At 41.6% G+C, this 22,462-nt stretch overlaps 1 protein-coding gene across 11 annotated transcripts; it reads right to left on the reverse strand.

Annotated features, from left to right (window-relative positions):
• Nucleotides 1–220: 220 nt before the first annotated feature.
• On the reverse strand, nucleotides 221–22,256 carry b3gnt2b (UDP-GlcNAc:betaGal beta-1,3-N-acetylglucosaminyltransferase 2b). Of its 11 annotated transcripts, none has more exons than XM_081721591.1 (4): nucleotides 21,828–22,253; nucleotides 8,035–8,082; nucleotides 7,518–7,652; nucleotides 221–3,941 (listed from the first exon to the last, which is right to left on the reverse strand). In XM_081721591.1, the coding sequence occupies exon 4, from the start codon at nucleotides 3,921–3,923 to the stop codon at nucleotides 2,721–2,723; it is 1,203 nt and encodes a 400-aa protein (XP_081577717.1). In that variant the 5' UTR covers nucleotides 3,924–3,941; nucleotides 7,518–7,652; nucleotides 8,035–8,082; nucleotides 21,828–22,253; the 3' UTR covers nucleotides 221–2,720. The 11 variants fall into 11 exon arrangements, with proteins under 11 accessions (XP_081577717.1, XP_081577716.1, XP_081577718.1 ...); XM_081721590.1 differs by lacking the exon at nucleotides 8,035–8,082 and adding an exon at nucleotides 16,291–16,389; XM_081721592.1 differs by lacking the exon at nucleotides 21,828–22,253 and adding an exon at nucleotides 8,304–14,584.
• Between the last annotated feature and the right edge of the window lie 206 nt (nucleotides 22,257–22,462).

Raw genomic sequence — 22,462 nt, forward strand, 5'->3', positions numbered from 1 at the left:
GGTAACAACCCCTGCAGAGCACTGCAGACGCAGCATAAACAGTTATAAGTGTACAGAATGTGTCCTGTACATTTGGGTGGTGCGTTTTACCAAAAGGTTTCAGTTAAAGTGTCTTTGACTATTAACAGCCTTCATCTGCATGCAGAAGCACAAAACTGAAAATGAGGCAGAATTAACAGCAAGACATGAATAAGGCTTCCAATAAGCTACAAAACTAAAATTAAAATGTTTTCTTTTATTTAAATCAAGAGGAAAAATGAACAAAATCCGACTGTGCATCATAATTGAGAAAAAAAAAAAAAAAGTCACAATAAGCTCAGCAATTGAAATTAAATCAAACAGACTGAGGTGCCATCGCTTCACTTTTTCATGTATATTAGACAAGTAGCCTCACCTACACAATAGTTTATTCATTTATTTTGCAATAGATTTATGCAAGTACTGTGGCACGCCATAAAATATTTGGATTTGGTCAATATGCATTTACAGCTACAATAAGTGAACACCTGAGTGATTCTGATAAATCAGCATAATTTTAACATATTTTACATTTACAAGTGACAAAACACTGCAGATTTTGCCTGCACTTTCATTATGCTTGTTTGAAAGGCACATAAAGGACAATTTGCTCTTAGCATTGGGTCATTACTGACAATCAGGTCAAAAATATATCTTAATACATACAGCCATGGTTTTGTAAAAGGAACAGTAATACAAAAGTCTGCTTTTACAGCCGAAGTGTGCTACAACAGCGAGTGATGCGTCTTTCCATTTGGATGAGGAGATTCCCGGGGGTGAAGGAGAATCCCTTCAATCACACTCAACAGAAGGGACAATATACTTTCATTTGGTTCTATAATTCTAAGCTTGTGACTCGATAAAACTTCGGTTGAGTTGGCCACTTCTCTAAGCTTCGGTCACCCAACCCGCCCGGCTTCAAACTGCTCAAAAACCAACGACAGTTTAACAGCCGTTTAAGTCGAGAGCTTTAGTGTCCTGCAAAGAGCAGGGGAGCTCAAATGGAGCTGTTGTCTTATTTATCTAGACACGTAAACATTATCTCAGACAGACAGCACTTTACAGCACTCTACTGCAGGCAGGCACAATGGGTAATATTTGGTTTCATGTCCGGCAGTGAACAGCATACGGTCAGAACAGCGATAGGACGAAATCAGCAGTAGAACCCTGGAAATGTCTGTCAGTGCATTAATGTAGTCACCATCCTGCCCATGTAACCCCAAAACCCCCCCCCAAAACAAACAAACAAAAACAAATCCAGTGTCATCGCACAATGCAAGTGGGGAGGGGAGAGAGAAACTTCTAACACCTAACCAGCAGGTGTCACTATAACTGGCACGCCCTCTACCTGGGAACGAGTGGCTGGCTATGCCTTACTAAACACCGTCCACTCTCTTCACCATTAGTGGGAAAAGGAGAATCATCAGGAACGGCATATGACTCCGTCAGATGGACAAAAGAACAACATTCCAGATCACCATAGCGGTCTTCTAGAAACAGAACATATTCCTTACACTAACTTTCTATATCCGAGTCATTAGATTTCTAAAGCACCCACACTTGGGGCTCAGAAAACAAATACTGAACAGGAACCGAGTTGAAGCATCTTAGTGCTGCGCTTTTCTGAAAACAACCGTGAGGGTTTGTCCTGCGTGACAAGCTGGCTAAGGTAGCAAAAAGCATGAGCATTTTGGTTACAACAGTTTAAAAGGTGAGATCAGTGGTGCATTAAACTCACAGTTTTGAGTCTGAGAAATTGAACCTTGTGCGAAAACAATAACGGATATAACACATGCAACGTATCTGACCAACAACGTACATGGACACTTCATGGCAACCATTACTTTGCCATAATTTTACTTTGGATTAGCCACAGTGCTGGAATTACACTCATTTAATTTTACCTTGTGTGTAACTATTACATGTCGAAGTTTTTCTATAAATAAGAAAAACAATAAATGGAGCAGCAACTCATACAGTAGCAACACAACAAACATCCAAAATCTCACACACAAAAACAAAAGCAGTTTATATTGGTCACCTTCTGCGTAACTACCACTACAAACAGTGGAGCCTGTTTACTTTCAACAAATCAAACAATTACATTTTCTCATGGTCGTTACAGTTCTTTATACATTATGCTTCAGTCTGGCTCATACTAAATATGCTATATATATATATATATAAAGGGGGGGGGGGGAATAAAAATTATATACATATAAAGAAAAAACCCAGCAGCACAAGCAGTGCAATAAAAACCAACAGCCCAACATTTTTTAGCAATACTTACATGATAAGCTACTATGGTTGGCATATTTCATTGGCATTTTTTGACAGTGTCAAGTTCAGACCTGCTGAACCATTTCCCATGATGCTGACTGTCAAAATTCACTGGTGCATAAAGGTCGTTACTGACGCAGAGCAGGAGGGTTTTTTGTAAATATCTAACACGAGAACTTTAGCATCATTTTGGAAACACAAGTTCATACCATCTATACATTACCTTTGATTGATTCAGGAGACATAACATGCACAAAATAACCAGTTACTTTTTACAGAAAATAATAATAATAATAATAATAATAATAACGACAACAACGACAACAACAACAACGACAACAACGACGATGACAACAACAACAGATCCAAGCTGCCAAAATGTGGATTAGCAATCCTGAGTTTGTTTAAAGGCCTCATGGAGTTTATTGACAGTTTAGGGCTGGGTCATTAAGCCACGCCCAGATTCGAATCATTTCCTGTGGTGTTCTAGGGTGGACCAGCATCAGGCTTTTGTAGGCACATGGGTTGTTGCGGTACTTCTCCTCAATGTCGAAGGTGCGGAAACTCTTGTGCTTTTCTGGAGCAAGACCCAGCTTCCTCAGGCACATGCCTGTGTAGACGTCATCAATGGGATAGAGGGCAACCCGACTCGTGACTCCATGAAGCCTCTTGGCCACGTAACCCGAGTACAGGTACCCTCCGCCGCCTGCGTACGGAGGGTATGTCCCCACAAACATGCTCTCGGGGATGAAGTACTTCACCTTCTTGTCTCTGTGAGGTCCAGCGTTAGTGATGACGTCGCCGACAAAGAGGTCCTGTGCTTTGGCTTGGGACAGACTCTTCAGAAATTTTATAATATTTGAAGTGTGAACAAAAACATCGTCGTCACCCTTGAACACAAAGTTGGCTCCAGAACAGCGCGTGTTGAACCACTCAAGGAAGAGCACCTCTTTCATGGTCAGGTTGAAGAAGGAGTCCCTGTAGTCCCATTGAAGAATGTCTCCATGCATGGCGCTCTCATAACGCAACATGTGTGACAGGTCTGGGTGGTGGTCCACAACAGCGGCATTGCCAAGGAGGAAGATGGTGACCACGGTCTTATTCTCCATGAGACCTGCTCGACCCCAAGATTCTCTTATGGCCTGGCGCCGGTCAAAGTGGGGTGCCAAGGACTTGATGGCCAGCAGGAGATAAGGCTGACCTCTGCATATATCCGGCGGGTCCACCACCATGGGGTACGACCTGCATCGCATATACAGCAGGAAGTCTTTAAAGCGATCCGGGAGCGAGCTGAAGTCCTTCACTTGTGTCATGACACTGACATCTGGTTCACAGGAGTTTTGTCCGCCCGTGTAGTTCAGCCAGTCGGACAGCAGCCCACCACTAAATGTGAGGTTCGGACCGTTCAGGATGGGGTTGTTCTTATGGTCCAGTCTCTGCTGTTGCTGGTTCCAGAAGGCTTTGTGCAGGACCCGTTTGTTCCAGAAAGCCTTGGTGGGGATCACAACCTTGTTCCTGCTGTTCTTGCCCTGGCCAGCATTCTTCGAGACTTCCACCACAATGAAGACGAAGATGGTCATCACCGTCATCACAAAGACCTTCGGTTTCCTCCTAGGTCCATGCATGTTGCCAACGTTCACCACCTGGGCAGCAGAGATGCAGAGAGGCCAGTCAAAAAAACACAACAAACACTCCAAGGTCACCCAAACACACACAGTATTGTTCTACAAGGTAAAAGCTTAACCTCTACCCAGAAAAGACTGAATCTTTATGGTCATGGGGAGACATTCACTAGGATCTGGGAAACTGGAGAATTACCCTATTTACACTGCAGCCATATTCCCCCAACCCCCCCCCCCCCCCCCCAACATGTTATCTTACATTTTTTCCACATGTACAGAGAGAGGCTAGACTAGGGTACAAACAGGTTTGTTTGTCATTCTCTGGTCTGGTGTTTCTGGTCCACTCCGTTTCCTCCAGGAGATCCTCAAGCCCCCATCGTTCTCTCAAGCAACCTCAGTAACGTCAAAAGTATCTGCACTTCACGCATGATGGTTAGCCTTTAGGTTCTGGCATCTGGCATAACCAACTCGTGCCATGCCCTCAATAAAACAGAAGTGAAGCTCAGAGAAATGCCCTGCCCCCGAGTGAGGGGTGGGCCAGATGCCCGCGCACTTGCAGGGGCAGAGCTGGTGGGCCATGCGTACGTGTACAGGGGGAAGGGCTACGGGGACGTGTGCGGAGCGGATTTTAACGGCCATTAGCAGTAAATGTTTCTGCCGGAGTATCCAGTCCAGCCTCCTGCTTTGTGCAAGACAGTGTTTAAAACAAACTACGCGGTACGTGTTAATGGTCAACCTCAGGACTGTTCAACAAGTGCACCTTCTGAAATCTGAGCTGCTTATGAAGTAAAAGCAGTAGATCATTTATTTTTTAATGTTTTTTTTAAGCATTTCTAGCTGAAAAAGAGTCATTATCTTTTGATGGTCCAATAGTGTAGAGAACATTTTAAAAGGTTTACTGAACAAACTTTACTGTTTGCCGAGTTTTTCAGTTATCTGCATTTTTTGACGGATAAGGTTGGTAGGAATGACCAAATTCCTTTCACCAAATTCCTGTTACTCATGTGTGTGTGTGTGTGGGGATGGTATTACGGAAAGGCCAACAAAACACTGCAACATGTTTAGGATCTCCTGTACAACAGACAGGCTGCGTGTCGTCGTCTCACAATCACCAGCCGCTGACGTCACTACCAGCGAACTGCACTGGGTCTTCTGACCTGCCAGGCTTATGTTGACCCTGCAACATCAGTGCTCTTCAATATTACCTTCAAACTCACTCAAAAAACACTTTCCTCCGAACATTGTCAGGTTTAACTTGATCTGTTTATTCAGACAAGGTCCATAAGTAGAAATTGTCTCAAGGACCACAGTAAAACATTTACAAGTAGTCAGACTTCAGATGAAAAGTGAATTAAAGGCCCGGTACGGCATTCTTCGAAGCACAATGAATTCTGAACAGAGCCGTTTAGGCACACACACATTACTTGAATTCATGTAGGCCAGTGGAAAGTAATGTTATGACTCAACCCAGAGGACACTAAATTCTACAGCCAATTTCACAACATCTTTGCAGATGGTTTCTATCTAAACCACATTATTTCCACAAAATCAGTTAGTGTGGCCTACACAAAAAAAGTTCGTTGGGCAAATGTGCGCGTGCAAGGGGTCAAACGATTCCGGATTTAGACACTTTAGTTCTGCATCAGTTAGGATTTCACTGAGTTTCATTGTTAGTTTCTGACTAAAAGGATAACGGTCAGCATCCCTTTTCCACCATTGCGATCCCAGTCTGTGTTATTGGCGAAAGCTTTTATGGTGCTACAAAGATGATGCGTGGCCTGTTGGATCATTTATCAGTATAAATGCCATCTTGGGGCAAATGGAAGAAAATCTAGTCTCTCAACCCGCTGGGCTACTGCTTCATCATTAGCGCTCACGACCCCTCCTCCTCGCCTGGTTAATGAGTGTCGCTCCTCGCCTGTTCACCCACATCATCTCCACTGTCATGGCGTTTGTTTGCTGCCACTGTATCCTAGCAACCCTTTTAGCTCAGCAGCCAGTGTAATCTACACATACTACCCACCCAACATTTCATCAAACTAATCAAATTTGGTCACAGTAACACCAAAGCATTTTGAAGAAATATAGCAGGGACACGGAAAAAAAAAACTGCAGTATCAATTAATCTGTGTCTGTTAAGAGCGCATTAGTATTAAGGCTAGCAACTCCTCAAGGAAGACGAATGACAGGAAGAGACTTACTGACAGCCTCCAGTGAAACGCCAGAATGTTCAGGGATGCCCGTGCAGTTCCTGCCATCACAGAACTATTTAAGCAACCTCATTTCCCATCACCTTACCAGGAAACACACAAAAGCTCAATGGCCTATAAAAAAAACGTCAAAAAAAAAAAAAAAAAAAAAGACTGAAGGCTCTTGGAGAGACATGATGTAGCAAGCGCTAGTCTTGTGAGGGAGGAGGACTCATGAGAATCCTCACTAAGATCAGGCGTAGGTGTAACCATAACTACCCCTCGCCGCTCATGTTTCTGAAAACGTACGTAATGATCATTGTTACGCCCCTTTCCCATTACATGAAACAAAAGTGATACAGGGTGGCACGCCAAACACTGACAGCTGTATAGACGGGTGAACCCCACCCCTCTGACAAAGTATTATCACGGAAAAATCCCATCCTGTTGCCCAATTAGAAATGATAATTACCGCAAAGTTCTGCTCGACCCTCAGCCTGTGGTTTTGTAACTGATGCCACCCTGACCAATAAGAAACCAGAACGCAACCCCCCACGGTATTTTCCTGGAAGTCAAGCCTTTCCCACTTTACACTCCAATTTGTAATTTATTTTGAAGGTCCGATGGTGATATTTTAGTATTTAATGACTTAATGCACATTAATTTATAATGGCTATAAGTGAACAGTTTGAACAGGCTATTAGGCCTAAAGAAAACAAACTAGAGAGCTCACAGTTAAATCAAATAAATATGCCTTTACACTGCTATAATACAGGTTTAAGTTAATTCAGTTACATTTTTTAATCTTGGTTTTTTAATTGGCATTTATTTACCATCATCAGAAAGTTAGCATTTTTGTGCATTACTACACACGTTTATACATTTCCCTTCAAACATGTTGGTTCAACAAGACAAGAGGGCTTTTTTGTAGAATCAATAAAAATATGATACAGTGTAAACTGTTAGCATGTTCTCTCAGTATACACAAATTAATGGATTTTTTTTTGGAGACGAGGATGCAACCTCGGAGTGAAAGGCCATTCAGAGTGAGTGAGTGAGTGAGTGAGTGTCTGTCTCTCTGTGTGTGTGTGTGTGTGTGTGTGTGTGTGTGTATAAAGTTTCTGTCCATTTTAATGTGGTCAGTGTTGATCAGCTGCACTGAAATTTCATTTCTTTAGTTCTCACACTGTTTCTGTGAAGGAAGAGGAAACGTGAAGATACTATAGGTCTACTCGTTGGGTTACTTTGAGGAAGTGAAAATCAATTTACTGAGATTAATTTGTTAATGGAACAAGACATGTGCACGATCCTAATTTAACACAGAAGTTACACATCTCTTAAGAACTCTGAAGAATGGACATGGATCGTGAACACCTTGCTAGGTGTGGACATGGGGTGGACATCTTACCTGCTTCCAGGTGAGACAGCAGGTGAGGATCCAGGTGTACGCTTGCCCAGGTGATCACAGCAGCCTTTACCCCATCCTAACTCTCAAACAGGTGGCAGTGGGGGGTACAAGCAGGGGGCTAATTGTGGCAGAAATCTGGTGGGAGGGGGCAATCCCAGAGTGCATTAACACACACACACACACACACACACACACCTCTTACAAGGACTCTCACAAGGTCACAGCAATTAGGGCAGCTCACTAATTAGTAACTAGATAAGCTGGTCAGTTCAGAATTACACACTCACACAGTAACCAAATCATATTCCCAATGGAAAATAATGAAGCCTGTGTAATTATGGGCTTATTTCAGACAGGCATGACTTCTGTGTCTTCATACATACAATGGACTTGGCTTTAGAGGCTAGCTGAACAAGAATCAACAAGGGATGAAACGCAGTAGCCAAAAATCCATCCAAAATCCTGCCCCACCTTTACACAGCCATACAAAGAGGCAACAAAACTTTATAACGCATACATAATGCAGTCAGCCCTCCACTTCGCAGAGGTTAGGGACACAGGATCCCTGCAAAAGTGGAAAAACCACAAATAAATCCATAGAACCCCCAAAACCTCAACTCTTAATACTGCTGACCATATTTAACACAAAGAGTTGTCCAACGTTCTTTAGTGCAGTGAAATCTTTTACAAACTAACTTTTTAATACATTTATGTGTATGTGTATGGTGATAAATTATATACATGTATTATTAATCTATTTTATTTCTGCATTTATGACTTACTAACCTTTTTTTGTTGTTGTTCTGCATATTTTCAGAAGTAGGCTGCAAAACTGCCACTTAATTATTGATGGCAAACTGGAGAATAATCAAATCAGCGAAAGCTAAACACGCAAAAGTCAAGGTTCAACTGTATATGCTACGTGTAGATGTCCTGACATCCCTTTAGTGCCTTTATGGACAAAGTCAGCACTACACTGGGTCTACATAAGCATAAGGATTACTGAGGTTTATTAAATACACTAAAAGTATAAGATTTTCCCCTCAAAGTTCTTCCACTGTCTCTCAGAAATCTTTATGGTTGGTCTGACCTCTGAGCTGAATGTGAAGCATGGAAAGGTTACATAAAGTAAGTCAACTGCATGAATAAAATGTTAGCTTCCTTTTTAAAATTAAAATAGTAATTTGGAGAGTTGCACACAGCAGAAAACGTGTAATTCCACATGATAATTGACTTGGACTAATGTTTGACTGCAAGTTAGAACATCGAGGACTCCAACAAAAGCAAGTGCCAAACTTCAGATAAATATTTAGGCTCTAGAGAACTTTTATTCTCTGCCAAACGCCAAATACACATTTCTCAAACAGCTGCAGCCGCCACAAAACGACTCATAATATATTTCGTGCACCCGCACACATCCTTTGCGGGGGGGGGGCTTCTATGAGAAAGAACAGATAAACATTTTCTAATAGATATAAGAGATATCATGCAGTCACGGGTTGTGGAGTCAGGGGTTTTTGTTTGCACTCTGTTCCCCTGTTCTCTGCACCCCAGACTCCCCCCAGGGGTGTGTGTCATGTCCTCTGTTGCGCAGCCTGTTCATCTACAACTGTCTCGCCGATCATCACAGCACCGTCATCGCCGGGTTACTGACGCTGCTAAAGTCATGGGGCTTTTGGAGGACACCGAGGAGGCTGATGTCCTGCGAGGGCAACATGCAACCACAAACCAGTGAGACAAATGCGACCAGCGAGGACCTCAGAACGGCACGCGCGCTGCGCACTCCCTGGACATCCGCCGTGTGGCGGTGGAAACAGGATCTCGCTCAGCACGGACCGTTTATATCCCCTCCATCTGGGTGTAGGATACGAACCATCCAGACCAAGTCTAGCTAGGAGTTTCTTTCCGCAGGCTGTCAGACCGATGAACACGTCTACCGAACGGGCTTACACATTGAAACTGAAAATGTTGCCTCGGCCCATTTCTCAGATCTATTGCACTACCTAGAGGACCCAGTCACATCGCAATTACACTTTGCTCACTTTACTCTGTACATACCGTCTACATTTATGACTATGCTAAAGCTGCTAAGCTTTATTACCATCAATGTGCACTAAAAATAATGTACGTACAGTAGTACCTCATTACCCATTGATTACTGGGTAGTCTATTGCTCTGTGCTTAATGGCTGTTTAATTTACAGTATTGTGTTGTACAATTTATTTTTGTATTCTGTCTTTTTGCACTGCTGGGTTTTTTGTTTTTTTTTGTTGTTTTTTTTAAGTGATCACAAATGCGACAAAAAGGCTGATGCATTAGAATAACCAAAAAAACCTACAATTTCCATATGCATGCCGCACCAACCCCAACGGACCATAAATATTCTGTCACTCTGCTGCCAAATGCAGTAAAAGTGAGTAACTTGTTGGAGCAGGTAGAACAAGGTGCTCGTAACAAAGTCATGGGCTTAATTCTCAGGGCACACACTTACTGTTATACTGTTAACTATGTAAATCACTTGTCTGCCAAATGCTATAAACGCAAATGGAGGCAATATTCTGTGCCAATTCCGTGCTGGACTAACAGGCTATTGTGAAAATGTTATTTTTTTAAAATGTGCTCTTCTACTTTGAATGTTGAACCCTATGAAGGAGATCAACTGAAAAAAAAGTAAGAACAGAAACAGTGGACTTGACTGGTTTGTTTTTTGGGGCTTGACTGCTTCGTTTGTCAGCACCCTGCCAGCAGAGCGCGATGCTCAATGGCCTCTTTGGCTGGTCTCGAATCTGTGCTGGAGTTACTTCAAAACGAAACACGAGGGAGCCGAAGGTGGTGTAGCTGGAGGGAAGAAAAGATGGAAGCCTTAATTCGCCGTTATAAACGTGGCCAATTCACTTTCAGGGGTCTAGAGACCAGAGCGCCGCCCCTGCTGCGGAGAAAACGCTCCGGCACGCTCCGTCCTTCTAGCCAGTGTTGAGGAGCGGCACGGTTAGGGCGGGCCAGCACACGTGCAGCACAGCAGTGTGGATCGGAGCACAGAGAAGTCTGCTGGAAAAGCATGGCTCAGTTTAAAAGTAAACGAGTCCAGCAGAGACTGAGCGTTTTCTAACCCAGTCCCTCTTACCCAAAGATTAAATATTTATCACTCAGTTTCAAAGAATGGAAGATAGATGTTGTATAACCATAAAAAAGTGTGAGAGAGAGAGAGAAATGACTGAATCGTTTAGAAACATCAAATCCAAACCGTTAACGTCTTAGAAAGTTTAATAAGATTTGAGTCCAAGGTGCACGATAAACTAATCCTGAACTGAGTAACAGAATTAACTGCTCACAAACACCAAAGATAAGTGAAAGTACAGAGGTCTGTACACAGATCAAGAGAACTGTACACAGAGTACTGGATGACCAAGTAGTCAGTTGTGCTACAGTTTCAGACATTTTATTTCAATATTCTACTTTTTTTATAAGCAGAATTTGCCATATAAGGTTATTAGGCTGTGGGAGATGGGAAGTTCTCTCCAAAATGGTCAATCAAAAGAAAAACCAAGCAGGCTCACAGAAAGCCCCATGATAAGCCAATATGGTTTTAAAATGCCTGCTACTCACCAAAATACGCTAAACCCTCCACAGGGCTCATTTAATCACTCAGCTGAACCTCAGAGCATTCACAGAAACCATGACCACTAAAAATAAGGACATCTATGACGAGATAAATTCAATGGTTGCACATTTGAGTCAGTTCTCTGGAAGCAAAATTGCAACCTCCCTCTTCCATTTCCTCTGGGCGAGCGACTATGGACTCACCACCAGTGGCTAACAGAGCTTGAGAACTGTATTCTGCAGAGATTTGAACTCTGAGGTCCCCAAACGTAGCACGCAGGTGACCACCCTCGAGATGAAATGTGAGGACCTTGAGAGTAGATCCTGATGGAATATATGCCTTGTGTGAATTTGAGGTGGACTAGAAGGTGCGCAGCCAACCGAATTTCATCTCAGTTGCTCCAAGAGATACTTGTCTTGTCCTGAATAAGCCAATAAAAGCTCAGGCTCACTGTGCACGCCACCCTCACCCATTCGTTGCCAAACAAGTTTGTATCCCCAACAAACCAGCGAACACAGCCTCCTCTCTTACAAGGGAACAGGGTTCATATTTCTCTGGAATTTATAGCCGCCAGTGCAAAGCAAAAAAAAAAAAAAAGAAAAAAAAAAGCAGAATATGCTAGCATTAATGGCCAGTTACAGGGTAATGCAGCCTAGTTTTGGGACGATCGCACACCCTAATGGTGAATACTTCTTTGATAAACCGCAGCCTTCCATGATCGGCACCTTCAGCTTATCGTGTCTGAAAGGAAAAGTGGTATAACTTGCTTGTGGGGCTCCAAGTGGACTTTGGAATCCCTTCATCATCGGTGGATGGCTACCTTTATAAAGGGTAGGTTTAGATAGCAATACATTTAATGTATGCAGTAAAACATTTTACATCTCGGATTGGTGCCTCCTGGATTTACATGCATCGCGTTTGGGATGATGCAGTGGTGGGCGGGACGTGGAGTTTTCGTGCGTCTCCGTTTATGTTTTCATACCTTTAACAAAGTGCATTGATTTTGTTTATGTAACAACATTCAATCCTCTCCTGGTTAGCATTCTCAATTATCTTGCGTCATTTATAGGACCTTATTTGATGAATACTTTGTGTTCCAATTTTCTCAAACGTCTAGCTCAGTTACTTTGAATACACACCCTCTCACTTTCCCCAATTGGAATGTAAAAGGTTTAAATTCTCCAGTAAAGCTTAACAAAATACGCAATCCTTGGTCCTATTGTGGCAATCACTTGAGATTTCCACATCTATCAATCAATACGGCCCTCTACTGCTCTTTGTCCATCACTGCGATGTCCGGTTGGTTAGCCATTACTATTTTGTCAGTCTGGACCTGGAAGTCCCATAGGCTCTTAGCTCGGTCATTCTCCATCACCTTCGGGCGCGTTTCCCACTTTGACCTCAGAAATTCCAGCCCCTGCAGATCACAGATGTTTCTGTAAACTATTCCAGCCATTTGGTTACGGTGTTCCATGTACGCGCTGCCTACTAGCATCTTGCATCCTGCTGTTATGTGCTGGATTGTCTCAGGGGCATCTTTGTACAGTCTGTATCTGGGGTCCTGCCTGGCATGGTAGAGTCCAGCCTCTATTGATATTGTATTCAGAACTTATCCCTGTGCTGCCATGATTAGTGCCTCTGTGCTGTCCTTTAATCCAGCTTTTTCCAGCCATTGGTAGGATTTCTCTACATCAGCCACTTCCACCATTTGCCGGTGGTACATACAGCGTAGGGGATGATGGGTTCTGCTCCTCTTCATTCCCATCTTCCTCGGGTTTCTGCTGTCTGGGGGTACTTACTAAGCACCTGGCGAACTCCTGGACCTTTGATGTTTCATCCTGGATAGTGGCACCGATGCTCAGTTATCCTCAGCCACCCTTCTTCCGCTTAGTGCATAGGCTCAAGGGTGCTGGATTTGGGATCAAACCCTCCATGCATTATGAGGAGTTTCCTTGTCTTGATATCAGTGCCTTCCATCTCCTCCTTTGGCCAGCTGATTACGCCAGCGGGGTATCTGATAGTCATCATGATGGCCCAGATCTTGTTCCTCCCATTTAGCCGACTTCTCAGGATTTGACTCGTTCCGTGTAGGTATGTGGCTGTAGCTGCTTTTCTTGTGGCATCTTCATGATTGCCATTTGCCTGTGGCATTCCAGGGTACTTGTAGCCAACCTCAACATCTACCATGTTGCCTTTTTGGAGTCCCTCAGTTCTGACTACGTTTCCTCTCCTTGTAATCATCCAACCACTTATATAAAAACGAAATATTATATATAGATAAAAATTCCTTATGCTAAGCTTCCAAAGACGCTGATGGTATTTTACTAAAATCTAAAAATATTCATAAGATGAATTTGGCGGCAAACCTGACAAACTTCTAGCGCACCAGCTTAAAAGTCCTCCTCCTACCAATTAATGATCCGCAAATAAACACCCCAACTGGCATTACTAATGATGTTCAAATAATCAACGACCAGCTCAAAGAGCTCTAGTGTACGTCACAATATGGGCGTGCCCAGTAGACGACCCAGTTAACAAACAAAGACGCTCTAATGGAGGGTGAGCTTTCTGAACCTTATGCTTTTTAATGCAGGGATGACCCTGCAAAGCAGTAAATGTCAGGACCAGATGGCCTCTCAGTAACATTCTTCATCAAAACGACTGCTTTTAATGCCAAATTAATGCTGCGCTCCCCTCTCTCCCCCACATTTAGGTTCAGGATCTTAAGCTTTTTGGCATACGGATACCCTCATTATTCCCACCCTTTCAAAAATAATCCTCTGGTCCCCCCTTCCATGCAGGAAGGAATTTTTAGAATTTGGGCCAGGAGTGCTACATGGCATATACTGGATTCGTTCAAGGACATACATTTTGCTTCATTTCAACAGCTTGCCAAGTTGTTTATTCATATTATTTCGAGTTTTGAAAGTTTTCCGCCCCAGCATGTGATTTTCGTGTGGATTTTCCATACGCTTCACACCAGTCTCCTATAGATGCTCTCTAAAGTCTGTCCTGGTTTAAAACCATTTCCTTTCATTATCTTAAACTTGTGTGATCTCACCACTCTCAACATGACTCAAACACTGTGGGCTGAGAATCTGGCTGTAGAGTCATCCGATGCTCTTTGAAACACTATTCTACACTGGTTGCATTCTTCCTCTGTATGTGCAACACATGGGCTTATCCAGTGTAAACCTCACAGAATATACTGGACTAAGCTCAAGTTGTCTAGTATTTATCAAGACATCAACTACAGGTACCAGCAGGACAATGCCAATATATACCAAATGTTTTGATTTTGTTCATTATATTCTTTCTGGACTTCCATGTTGGCTACAATATTAGATGTCCAGGGCCAACCCATGAACTCACCTCTTACAGCAATGTTTGGAGTAATACCTGAATGTGTTCAATTGCCTGCCCACAAATCAGATTTTGCGAGATGCCTGATCCTTTTAAGCTGCAAAAAGCAACCACCCCCCCCCCCCAAACTTACCCTCACTCGATAAGGAAAAGTCTCCCTTTAAGACTTGAGAAGATAAAGTTCATGGTACACTGTTAGCGGTTCTGTCAATAAAAGTTAGAAAACATGGCAAGACCAGACCTTTCAGAGACCATTTCTTGTACTACAATACTGTAAAGGTTCTTCCTGGTCCCCGTTACGTGAAACACTGCCACGAGGTTGGGGTCTCCAGCTGATCTTTTTTACCCCTCCTTTTTCCTTGATTTGTGTAAAGACTTTTTAAAAAAAATCTTTGTTTCTTTGTTTTGTGAAACCTCAGCAATAAATAAAACTGAAAGTTTATAAAATTTGCATGAATTATAAATAAATCAATAAATTAGTTCAATAAATAAGTTCATATTAATTTATAAATTAGGTGGGTTTTTTTGTTTTTGTTTTTTTACAGCTGATCCAAGCAAAAAAAACATTTTTTAAAGGTGAAACGGTCAGCCATCGCACAAGCTTCTTTGTTTGAAAAACAGTCGGACTGTAGCAGCTCGTCATGTAATGTCTACTGGCGCTGTGAGACAATCAATCAATGAGACCAACCCCAGCATTAATCTGCTGCTTGGATACTGTTTACATAGTATTCCATATCAAAATAAAACACACAGAGGTCTAGTCTAGGTACCACCAACAACCAGCAATAATATCAAGAAAATCACTGATAAACACTCAATGACAAATGTTTTAAATTTAGCAAGGACATCAGAAACAAAATGAAACAGTTGCACAATTACATTAAATGATTTAAAATTGATGAAACAAAGAAGATTAAACAAAATAAAACTCTAAGGACATTATCAACTCACAAAAAAAATCCTGGTATTGCTCTAGCAAAGCAAAACTACAAGACATTAAAGCTAAAAGACGTCCAGGCATCACCGTGAACTAATATCACACCTACACTGTTCTGCTCACACTGTTGCTGAACATCAAACATTAAACAATTTGCTGTTTTCATTCCATTGTGTGTAGCCTTGGTCCTTCCCCAGTGATGTACCAAAGATGAACATTTAACATTAATTGTGTAAAAGTAAGAATATATAAGCTGCACTATGCAGATTAAAAAGAAACCTGTTTAAGAAACATACAAAATGATTACAGTAAACAAAAAATCCAGAAGAGATACATACAATAACAGATATAGTTTGCTAATCAATTTGCAATACTGGCCTTCACTATACTATTACTAAACCTGTACTACTACTACTACTACTACTATTCTTGTACAGTTGGCAACAACATTCTGACCAATCTCACATCCCAGAGAAGAATTCTGTAGGGTTTCACAGCTCCCAAATGATTCAACAACATTTTAGTAATTATGTTGCCAATCATCAACTACTTGCCACTGAATGTTCTTGTGTGTTAAAAAGCATACTATAATCTCACTAATGTAGCAACATAAACAAACATGCCCTGTACTGCAAGGCTTCACAAGGCTGCACAAATTGATCAGCAACGCTCCAGCAGCACTGCAAATGACCATTACAAAAATACTAGACCTAGCAAACAGACCCACTTCCCATACCATTCCGAAATCCCACACCCACACCCACACACAGCAGAGGTATACTGTAGATACACCCCACACGCCCAGTGCCTAAAGCAACTGTTGAAATACTGCTAGGAATTTCTATATGGAATGATATTCGAGTTATGCTGACCTCAGGCAAGGAGCTTCAGGATTGTAATCTACATTCCAGGGCCATGTGCACTCACATCCCAGTGCTGGGAAGTGCCATCTCAGGAGCCGACAAGTCACTCTTCAGAGAAACGACAAGAGAAAGCACCAGTTTGCCACCTGAACCACAAGAACCCAACCAATAGTGCTGTGCACAGCCAAAAAACAAAAAACACACCCGCACAACCCTACCACGACACATACCAACCCGTAAAATGGTATGCATTAAAAGCCTGTACACAACACTGCACCCAGACTAATAGCCAAGTGGCAGTAATGCATTTAGACTTAAAAGGCATGCCTAGTATGCAACTGAGATTAGAAACCAACCTGTAGCAGGGCACTCATTGAAAGCCAACCCATATGGCGGATGTCTGCACGTGGTGGAGAGCTTCCACAGAATTATAAGACCTTATTGTCGTGACATTTATTTCAGGCAGTTTAAAAGGCCCCGATATCCAACTTCATTTGAGAATTTCCCAGAGTGATGGCTTTACAAGTGGTCTGAAATACACTAGATTTTCTTCCATTCTGGCATCACTGGTGCCTGCTCTGGACCAAGCAGTTTGAACAACTCCACACCTCATCAGTCCTTCCATTGGTGGGGGCGGGAAGAAACCAAACACCCTTCTCTCATATGACAGCACCTCAAACAATTCAAGTGAATTATGACTCATCTGGCAATTAATGGAAAACTAACTATATTTGACTTGGACACTTTAAAAAGTGATATTGAAACGATAATGACAAGGGTCAATTACTAGTCATAAACTGATTGAGGAGGTTCAGAAATAGAAATTATGATATCAGCTGGTACTCAGCTACAGGTCACTGTAGGCAGCTTAGAAAATGAAAACAATGACTTTCAAAGAAACAAAATGTTGGCGCTGCTCTATCACAGTATGTGGGATAATATTGTTTTTCACTGGCGTCACTAAAGAGAATCCCAAAGACAATGCTGAAACTGCACTGCAGTCTGAAATTACAACCGCAAGAACCTGAATCGCAAGAACTTGGGAAACCAGCAAATGAAAATGTCCCAGGCCCCATGGTAGCCAAGTTTGTATATTACATGCAAAAAGAATGGATTCGAAACAGGGGAAAAGAACTGAAATTTACCCTGTTTGGTACAAATGACCAGTTCACCAAACAAATTGTTGGAAGAAGAAAAACCTTTCACACTAATGAAAGAAATGAAATGGAAAAATTAGAAGGTTGCCTTGACTAAATAGTGATGGCCAACTTTAATGGCACTACTATAAAAGGCTATTTTGATTATTTATTTGGGGTCTTTGTACTGTGTGGTTTTCCTTATAGAACAAGATGAATGAAAATTGGTGGGCAATCAATGTATTGCTCATTTATGAAAGTCGTTGATTAATAGTTTCTTGTGAAAGCAAAGTCTTAATGTGTAGTACTTTAAATGTATAGTACTTTACTATAGCTATTAACAAGTAGATGTCTGAACAACTGGCTATAGACGGTTCCGCGCTAGTTTTTAGAACAAGAAAAAGCTGAATTAAACTGCATCAGAAGATTTGGCTGAGATGTGGCAGCAAGTATATAGTGCAATAAAACAATTGAACCCTTCAAGCAAATATTAATCAATCACTTTCACAAGTGGCCTGATTTGACACAGGCACAGGCTAACAATCAAGAATGCTTACACCATTTGTGCAAACAAAAAGCTAGATTTAAAGCAAAATAAATTCACAGATGGATACATATTTCATAGATGTGTTAAAAACTATTCTTCTCTTAAACTGAGCTTTCCTACCAAGTTAAGCCTATTTATTTCAATACTTCAGCTCTTCATAAAAGTGAACCCTACAGAGCCTGGTACAACCAATACATTTTTTTTTTTTAAAGTAATGCCCAAAAAGTCATATAATGAAAATCTCTCTCTTTCACAAATACTTGGTCCACAAAATGGCACTGATAAAAAACAAGATTCCCCATTTTAATTTCTGGCTGTTAATAAGATTTTGTTTGTGCCCCCATTACATAGGAAGAGGATTTAGATATGCAACTCAATCTGTCTGGAAAGGCTTTTTATGAATATACAAAAACATATGTAAATTGTAAAACTAAATTTACAAAGCAAAGTTATTTATATATCTTATTTAACTCTGACTACCTGCATTAAATTTAAAGAAAAGGGTTTGTTCTCACTGTACGTCAAATGCTTTGGATGACATGGTATTTTGGACTGTACTTTGATTCAACCTTTTTGAAAAGCAATTGTAAATATATTAACTTATCCTTACATAGGACAAATTTTGTCCTTTTTTTCCTGAATTTTGGAAGATGAATCACTAGTATAAATCCTGTCCATGTAGAAACTGTTCTTTGGTTGTTGTTTTTTTGCTACAGCCAAAACGATTATAGCTCAAAACAGGAAACAAAAGAAACTTAATGAGCAGAGAATTGCTATTAGACAAAATACATGAGATGTTTTAAAAATATACCTGGAACCTATTTTGAAAACTATTTAACTTGGCTTGAGACGCACCTAAGTGTAATCCCATACCTGCCACCAAAAGATGAACAGTCATTCAAGCTGACCCCTTTCCCTCTATATATTGTTTGTTTGTGTACTAAATAAAAATTCTTGTACATGTTTATTAAAAAACAAACAAACCTGCAGTACTGTATTCCAGTCAAAATCCCCAGTACTGCACAGGAGAAATTATTATTATTAGAAAATGTTATACAAAACAATTTAGCCTCCTGCTCAAAGCACATAAAAGACCTCATGATTTGGGGCTTTCCCTGTAAGTAGGCCATTTGCTGCAATTAGAGCATTTCAAGCATCAATTAGCAGAATTCATGCTGCTTCATTATCAAGCATTTCCAGTTTTAAATAGCACAGCTAAATAGGGCCCCATCAAGTCACAGAAATCTCTGCTGAACGATGTTGAACCGATTTACAATCGACATGTGGCCTAACAAATGCTGTATGTTCAGTGCAGTGGTAGCGCAGTGGTGAAGAAACTTGACTTGTAATTGGAAGGTTGCTGGTTGCTCAAGCCCCACCACAGCCAAGTTTTTGGGCCCCTGAGCAAGACCCTGAACCCTCAATTGCTCAAGCTGTACTCAGTCAAAACTGCAAGTCTCTTTGGATAAAAGTGTCAGCTAAATGCCATAAATGTAAAAGTAATTGTTGTACCCAATTTCAGCCTTCACAAATCTCTGTACAAACCTACACAAAGATCTCAAGAGGAACAGATAATACTCACTTCAGCCCAGTCAACATTTCAGAAGTGTGTCTGCCCCATGAAAGCACACCCCAGTATGCACATGCAGGCATGTGATGGAGAGAGAATTTCTTGGACTAGACGTCAGTGGCATTTCCCTTGCTTATGCAAAGGGAGACAAACTTGTACTGGTGCCATGTGGAATTTCGTGGTTGAAACCGTGAAGTCACATAGAGCGCTACACCAGGGGTCCACCACGCCACAGGCCTGAGGGTTAAACCTGCCCCCACGGTTCAGACACATTAGAGCAGACCACAGAATCCGGTTTCATCTGGGTCATGTGTGAAGGGATTTAACAGTGAATCACAATGTCAATGCAATTTTGGCCAAGACAGGTCTTTACCCGTGTCTGGAAAAACATACTATTTAATAATTTGTTTCTGAGGAAGCCAGTTCAAAACATTAAAAAGACATGAGCAAAGGCAAAAAAAAAAACTTTAGCATGATACGAAAGCGATTATTTGGCTGAGATGTATAGTGAGAAGCATCAGAGCAATAAAGAATGAAAAAGATTTTCATTTTTCTCGCCACATGGCCAAACTGATGTGAATAAGTTTGTGTCTTTGAAAAATGGAGTAAACCAACTTCCATGTGAAACAGGTCATAAATCAAAATGAGCAAGATTACCATGTATAAAATTGGCTAAGTGGAGTAAGCGATTCACTGTACCTGCCTGTGCTCCACAAAACAAATATTCAATCCAAGCCTAAGATTCATCTGCATTTTACACAAACTTTAGGAATCTCAAAAGAAAGATAACTGAGTTACCTAAGGAAACATGTTAAAGGTTACTGAAAATATGAAAGAAACAAAACAGCATTAGAGTCACAGTATCTACTCCCACCTCTGTTGCTGGGGGGTTGGTCCCCTTTCATATTGCTCTATTAGAGCAAAACCCCACTCCCTGTACTGGGTTTCCAATTTATAGTCAAGAGTCCGTGTGTGTGTGTGTGTGTGTGTGTGTGTGTGTGTGTGTGTGTGTGTGTGTAATCTGTGCTCCCTTAGTAGAGTCACCCATTCCAGTGACAAATCAACCCACAGCAACTTTCAACATTTATGGACATGCCAGGTTTAGTCAACTAAATGAAGGTGAAACTCGTTATAAGTAACGAGTTTAAAAGTTAACCTGACAAAAATATATAGCGCCAAAATCGTGGTAGTTAAAAAGGAACTTAGTATAAGTAGGCGTACACCAACACGAAACAAACAAACAAACAAACAAAAACGTCTCTAACCTCTCACAACTCTCACAACAGGTGGTTTACTAAGAAATGAGAGTACGAATAAGTGGGTGAGGTCAAAGTAGCCTGTGCCGACAGTGACATAGCAACTCACTACCCGAATATGTGTGTATCCTAAGTGTTCATGCCTCCGCAGTGTTTCAAATCGTCAGGCAAAAGTCTGACGAGCTGAAAATATCCTTTACAAGACGAATACATAAATAAGTAGTTAAATAGTCAACACTATTTAACAAAGCACACACACGGACTAAAATGAAGGCGCTGTGCAGAACGTGTTCAAGAAGGCTGTGAGCCGTTGAACATGGACGGTAGGAGAATGGGCTACCTTTAAACCACCAACTCAATAGTTATACGACAAATACAGATCTTACGATGAAAATGAATAAAACAAGCGAAACTAAACGTTGTATATTGGTTTCATTACTTCTGTAACGCTAACAATCTGTCCACAGGAATCGCAGCCAGGTGTCTAGCTATCCCTTCCAAACGCATGAGCATGGCTTTCCGGTTGGGACTGAAATGCCCAACTGCAAACTCCCCTCACACAATTACAACGACGAAACGCGTTTTCGACAAACTCCGTGAAAACGCGAACATAACTGCGACTTAACGAAGGAGGAAAATAACTTTGCCCACCTCGGCGACCTCGACCACACGCCGGCTAGCTGGGTAGGTGACGCTAGGTAGCCAGAAAACGAAACTTGACTACAAAAAATATAAAACCCACACAAAAAGTGACGCGCCGAGGCCAACATACTCCGAAATAAACGCCGAGTCTGGCGTTTGTGAGTTAAGGATATTAAATGCTAAAACAAGGGGCGTATTTTGCTGACCGGTACGACTGAGTTATGTTGGTTAAATAACAGTCGCTACTTAAGAGGAACAGATGTTAAACTCTCCCACGTAACGTATAATAAAACACCAAAACGTGGAAACTTAACAGAGTCCAGTCCTGTACCACAAGAATAAAGCCCAGAACACGTGAACGTATGTATATAATCCAAACTTTTCAAGAAACTTACCGACAAAAACCGACAGTGGAAGTCGCACATTACATCCTGTTGCACGAACCAAATCCTGACTGGTAGAACCCCGACAGATGTCGCTTTAGTGGCAGCCACATGACTGGCGCGCCGCAGATAAGCCAGGTGTTGAAACGCTGAACTTTTTACCTAGGCCACGACGGTAAGGTCGATTTTAAAGTAACCCAATTTCTAGACGAAACCGAAGTTGGTCTGTAATCTATAAATGGAGCTAATTTCGCTGGATTTGTTGCCTACGTAGGTTACCTCCCTGAAGGACGTACGATGAAAATCAGGTCAGCTTTGAGGGTCTCCTTGAAATCAGACAATTTTCCTGGAAGATGATAAATTGTATTAAAGGGACATCTAGACTACTAGTCTCTACTAAAAACGTATTCCCAAAAATCTGGCGATCTTTTTTTTCCGCCGTGGCCATTGTTGTGGTTAACTCGATAAGTAGTAAAACGAGTTCATAAGTTGGGGAAAAAAAACCTTGTTGCCTATACAGATGCTTTTCGTGGCTCTGGGTTAGGCAAACATAAGTCTAGCAGGGGAAATGTGCTTTTTATTATGATGAGGTGACTCAAAGCAGGCTGGGCTCGTAGGGGTTTGGGGCGCAGAATCCAGGGCCACAA

The sequence above is a fragment of the Electrophorus electricus genome, chromosome 10 (genome assembly GCF_041902795.1).
Source record: "Electrophorus electricus isolate QZ-2024a chromosome 10, ASM4190279v1, whole genome shotgun sequence".
NCBI classification, from domain to species: Eukaryota; Metazoa; Chordata; class Actinopteri; order Gymnotiformes; family Gymnotidae; genus Electrophorus; species Electrophorus electricus.

Coding starts and splice junctions, on each gene's coding strand:
- b3gnt2b (XM_081721587.1), bottom strand. CDS start 6,178: ATGGCAGGAACTGCACGGGCATCCCTGAACATTCTGGCGTTTCACTGG. Junction 3,942..6,121: donor CGTTTCACTGGAGGCTGTCA/GTAAGTCTCTTC, acceptor TCTGCTGCCCAG/GTGGTGAACGTTGGCAACAT.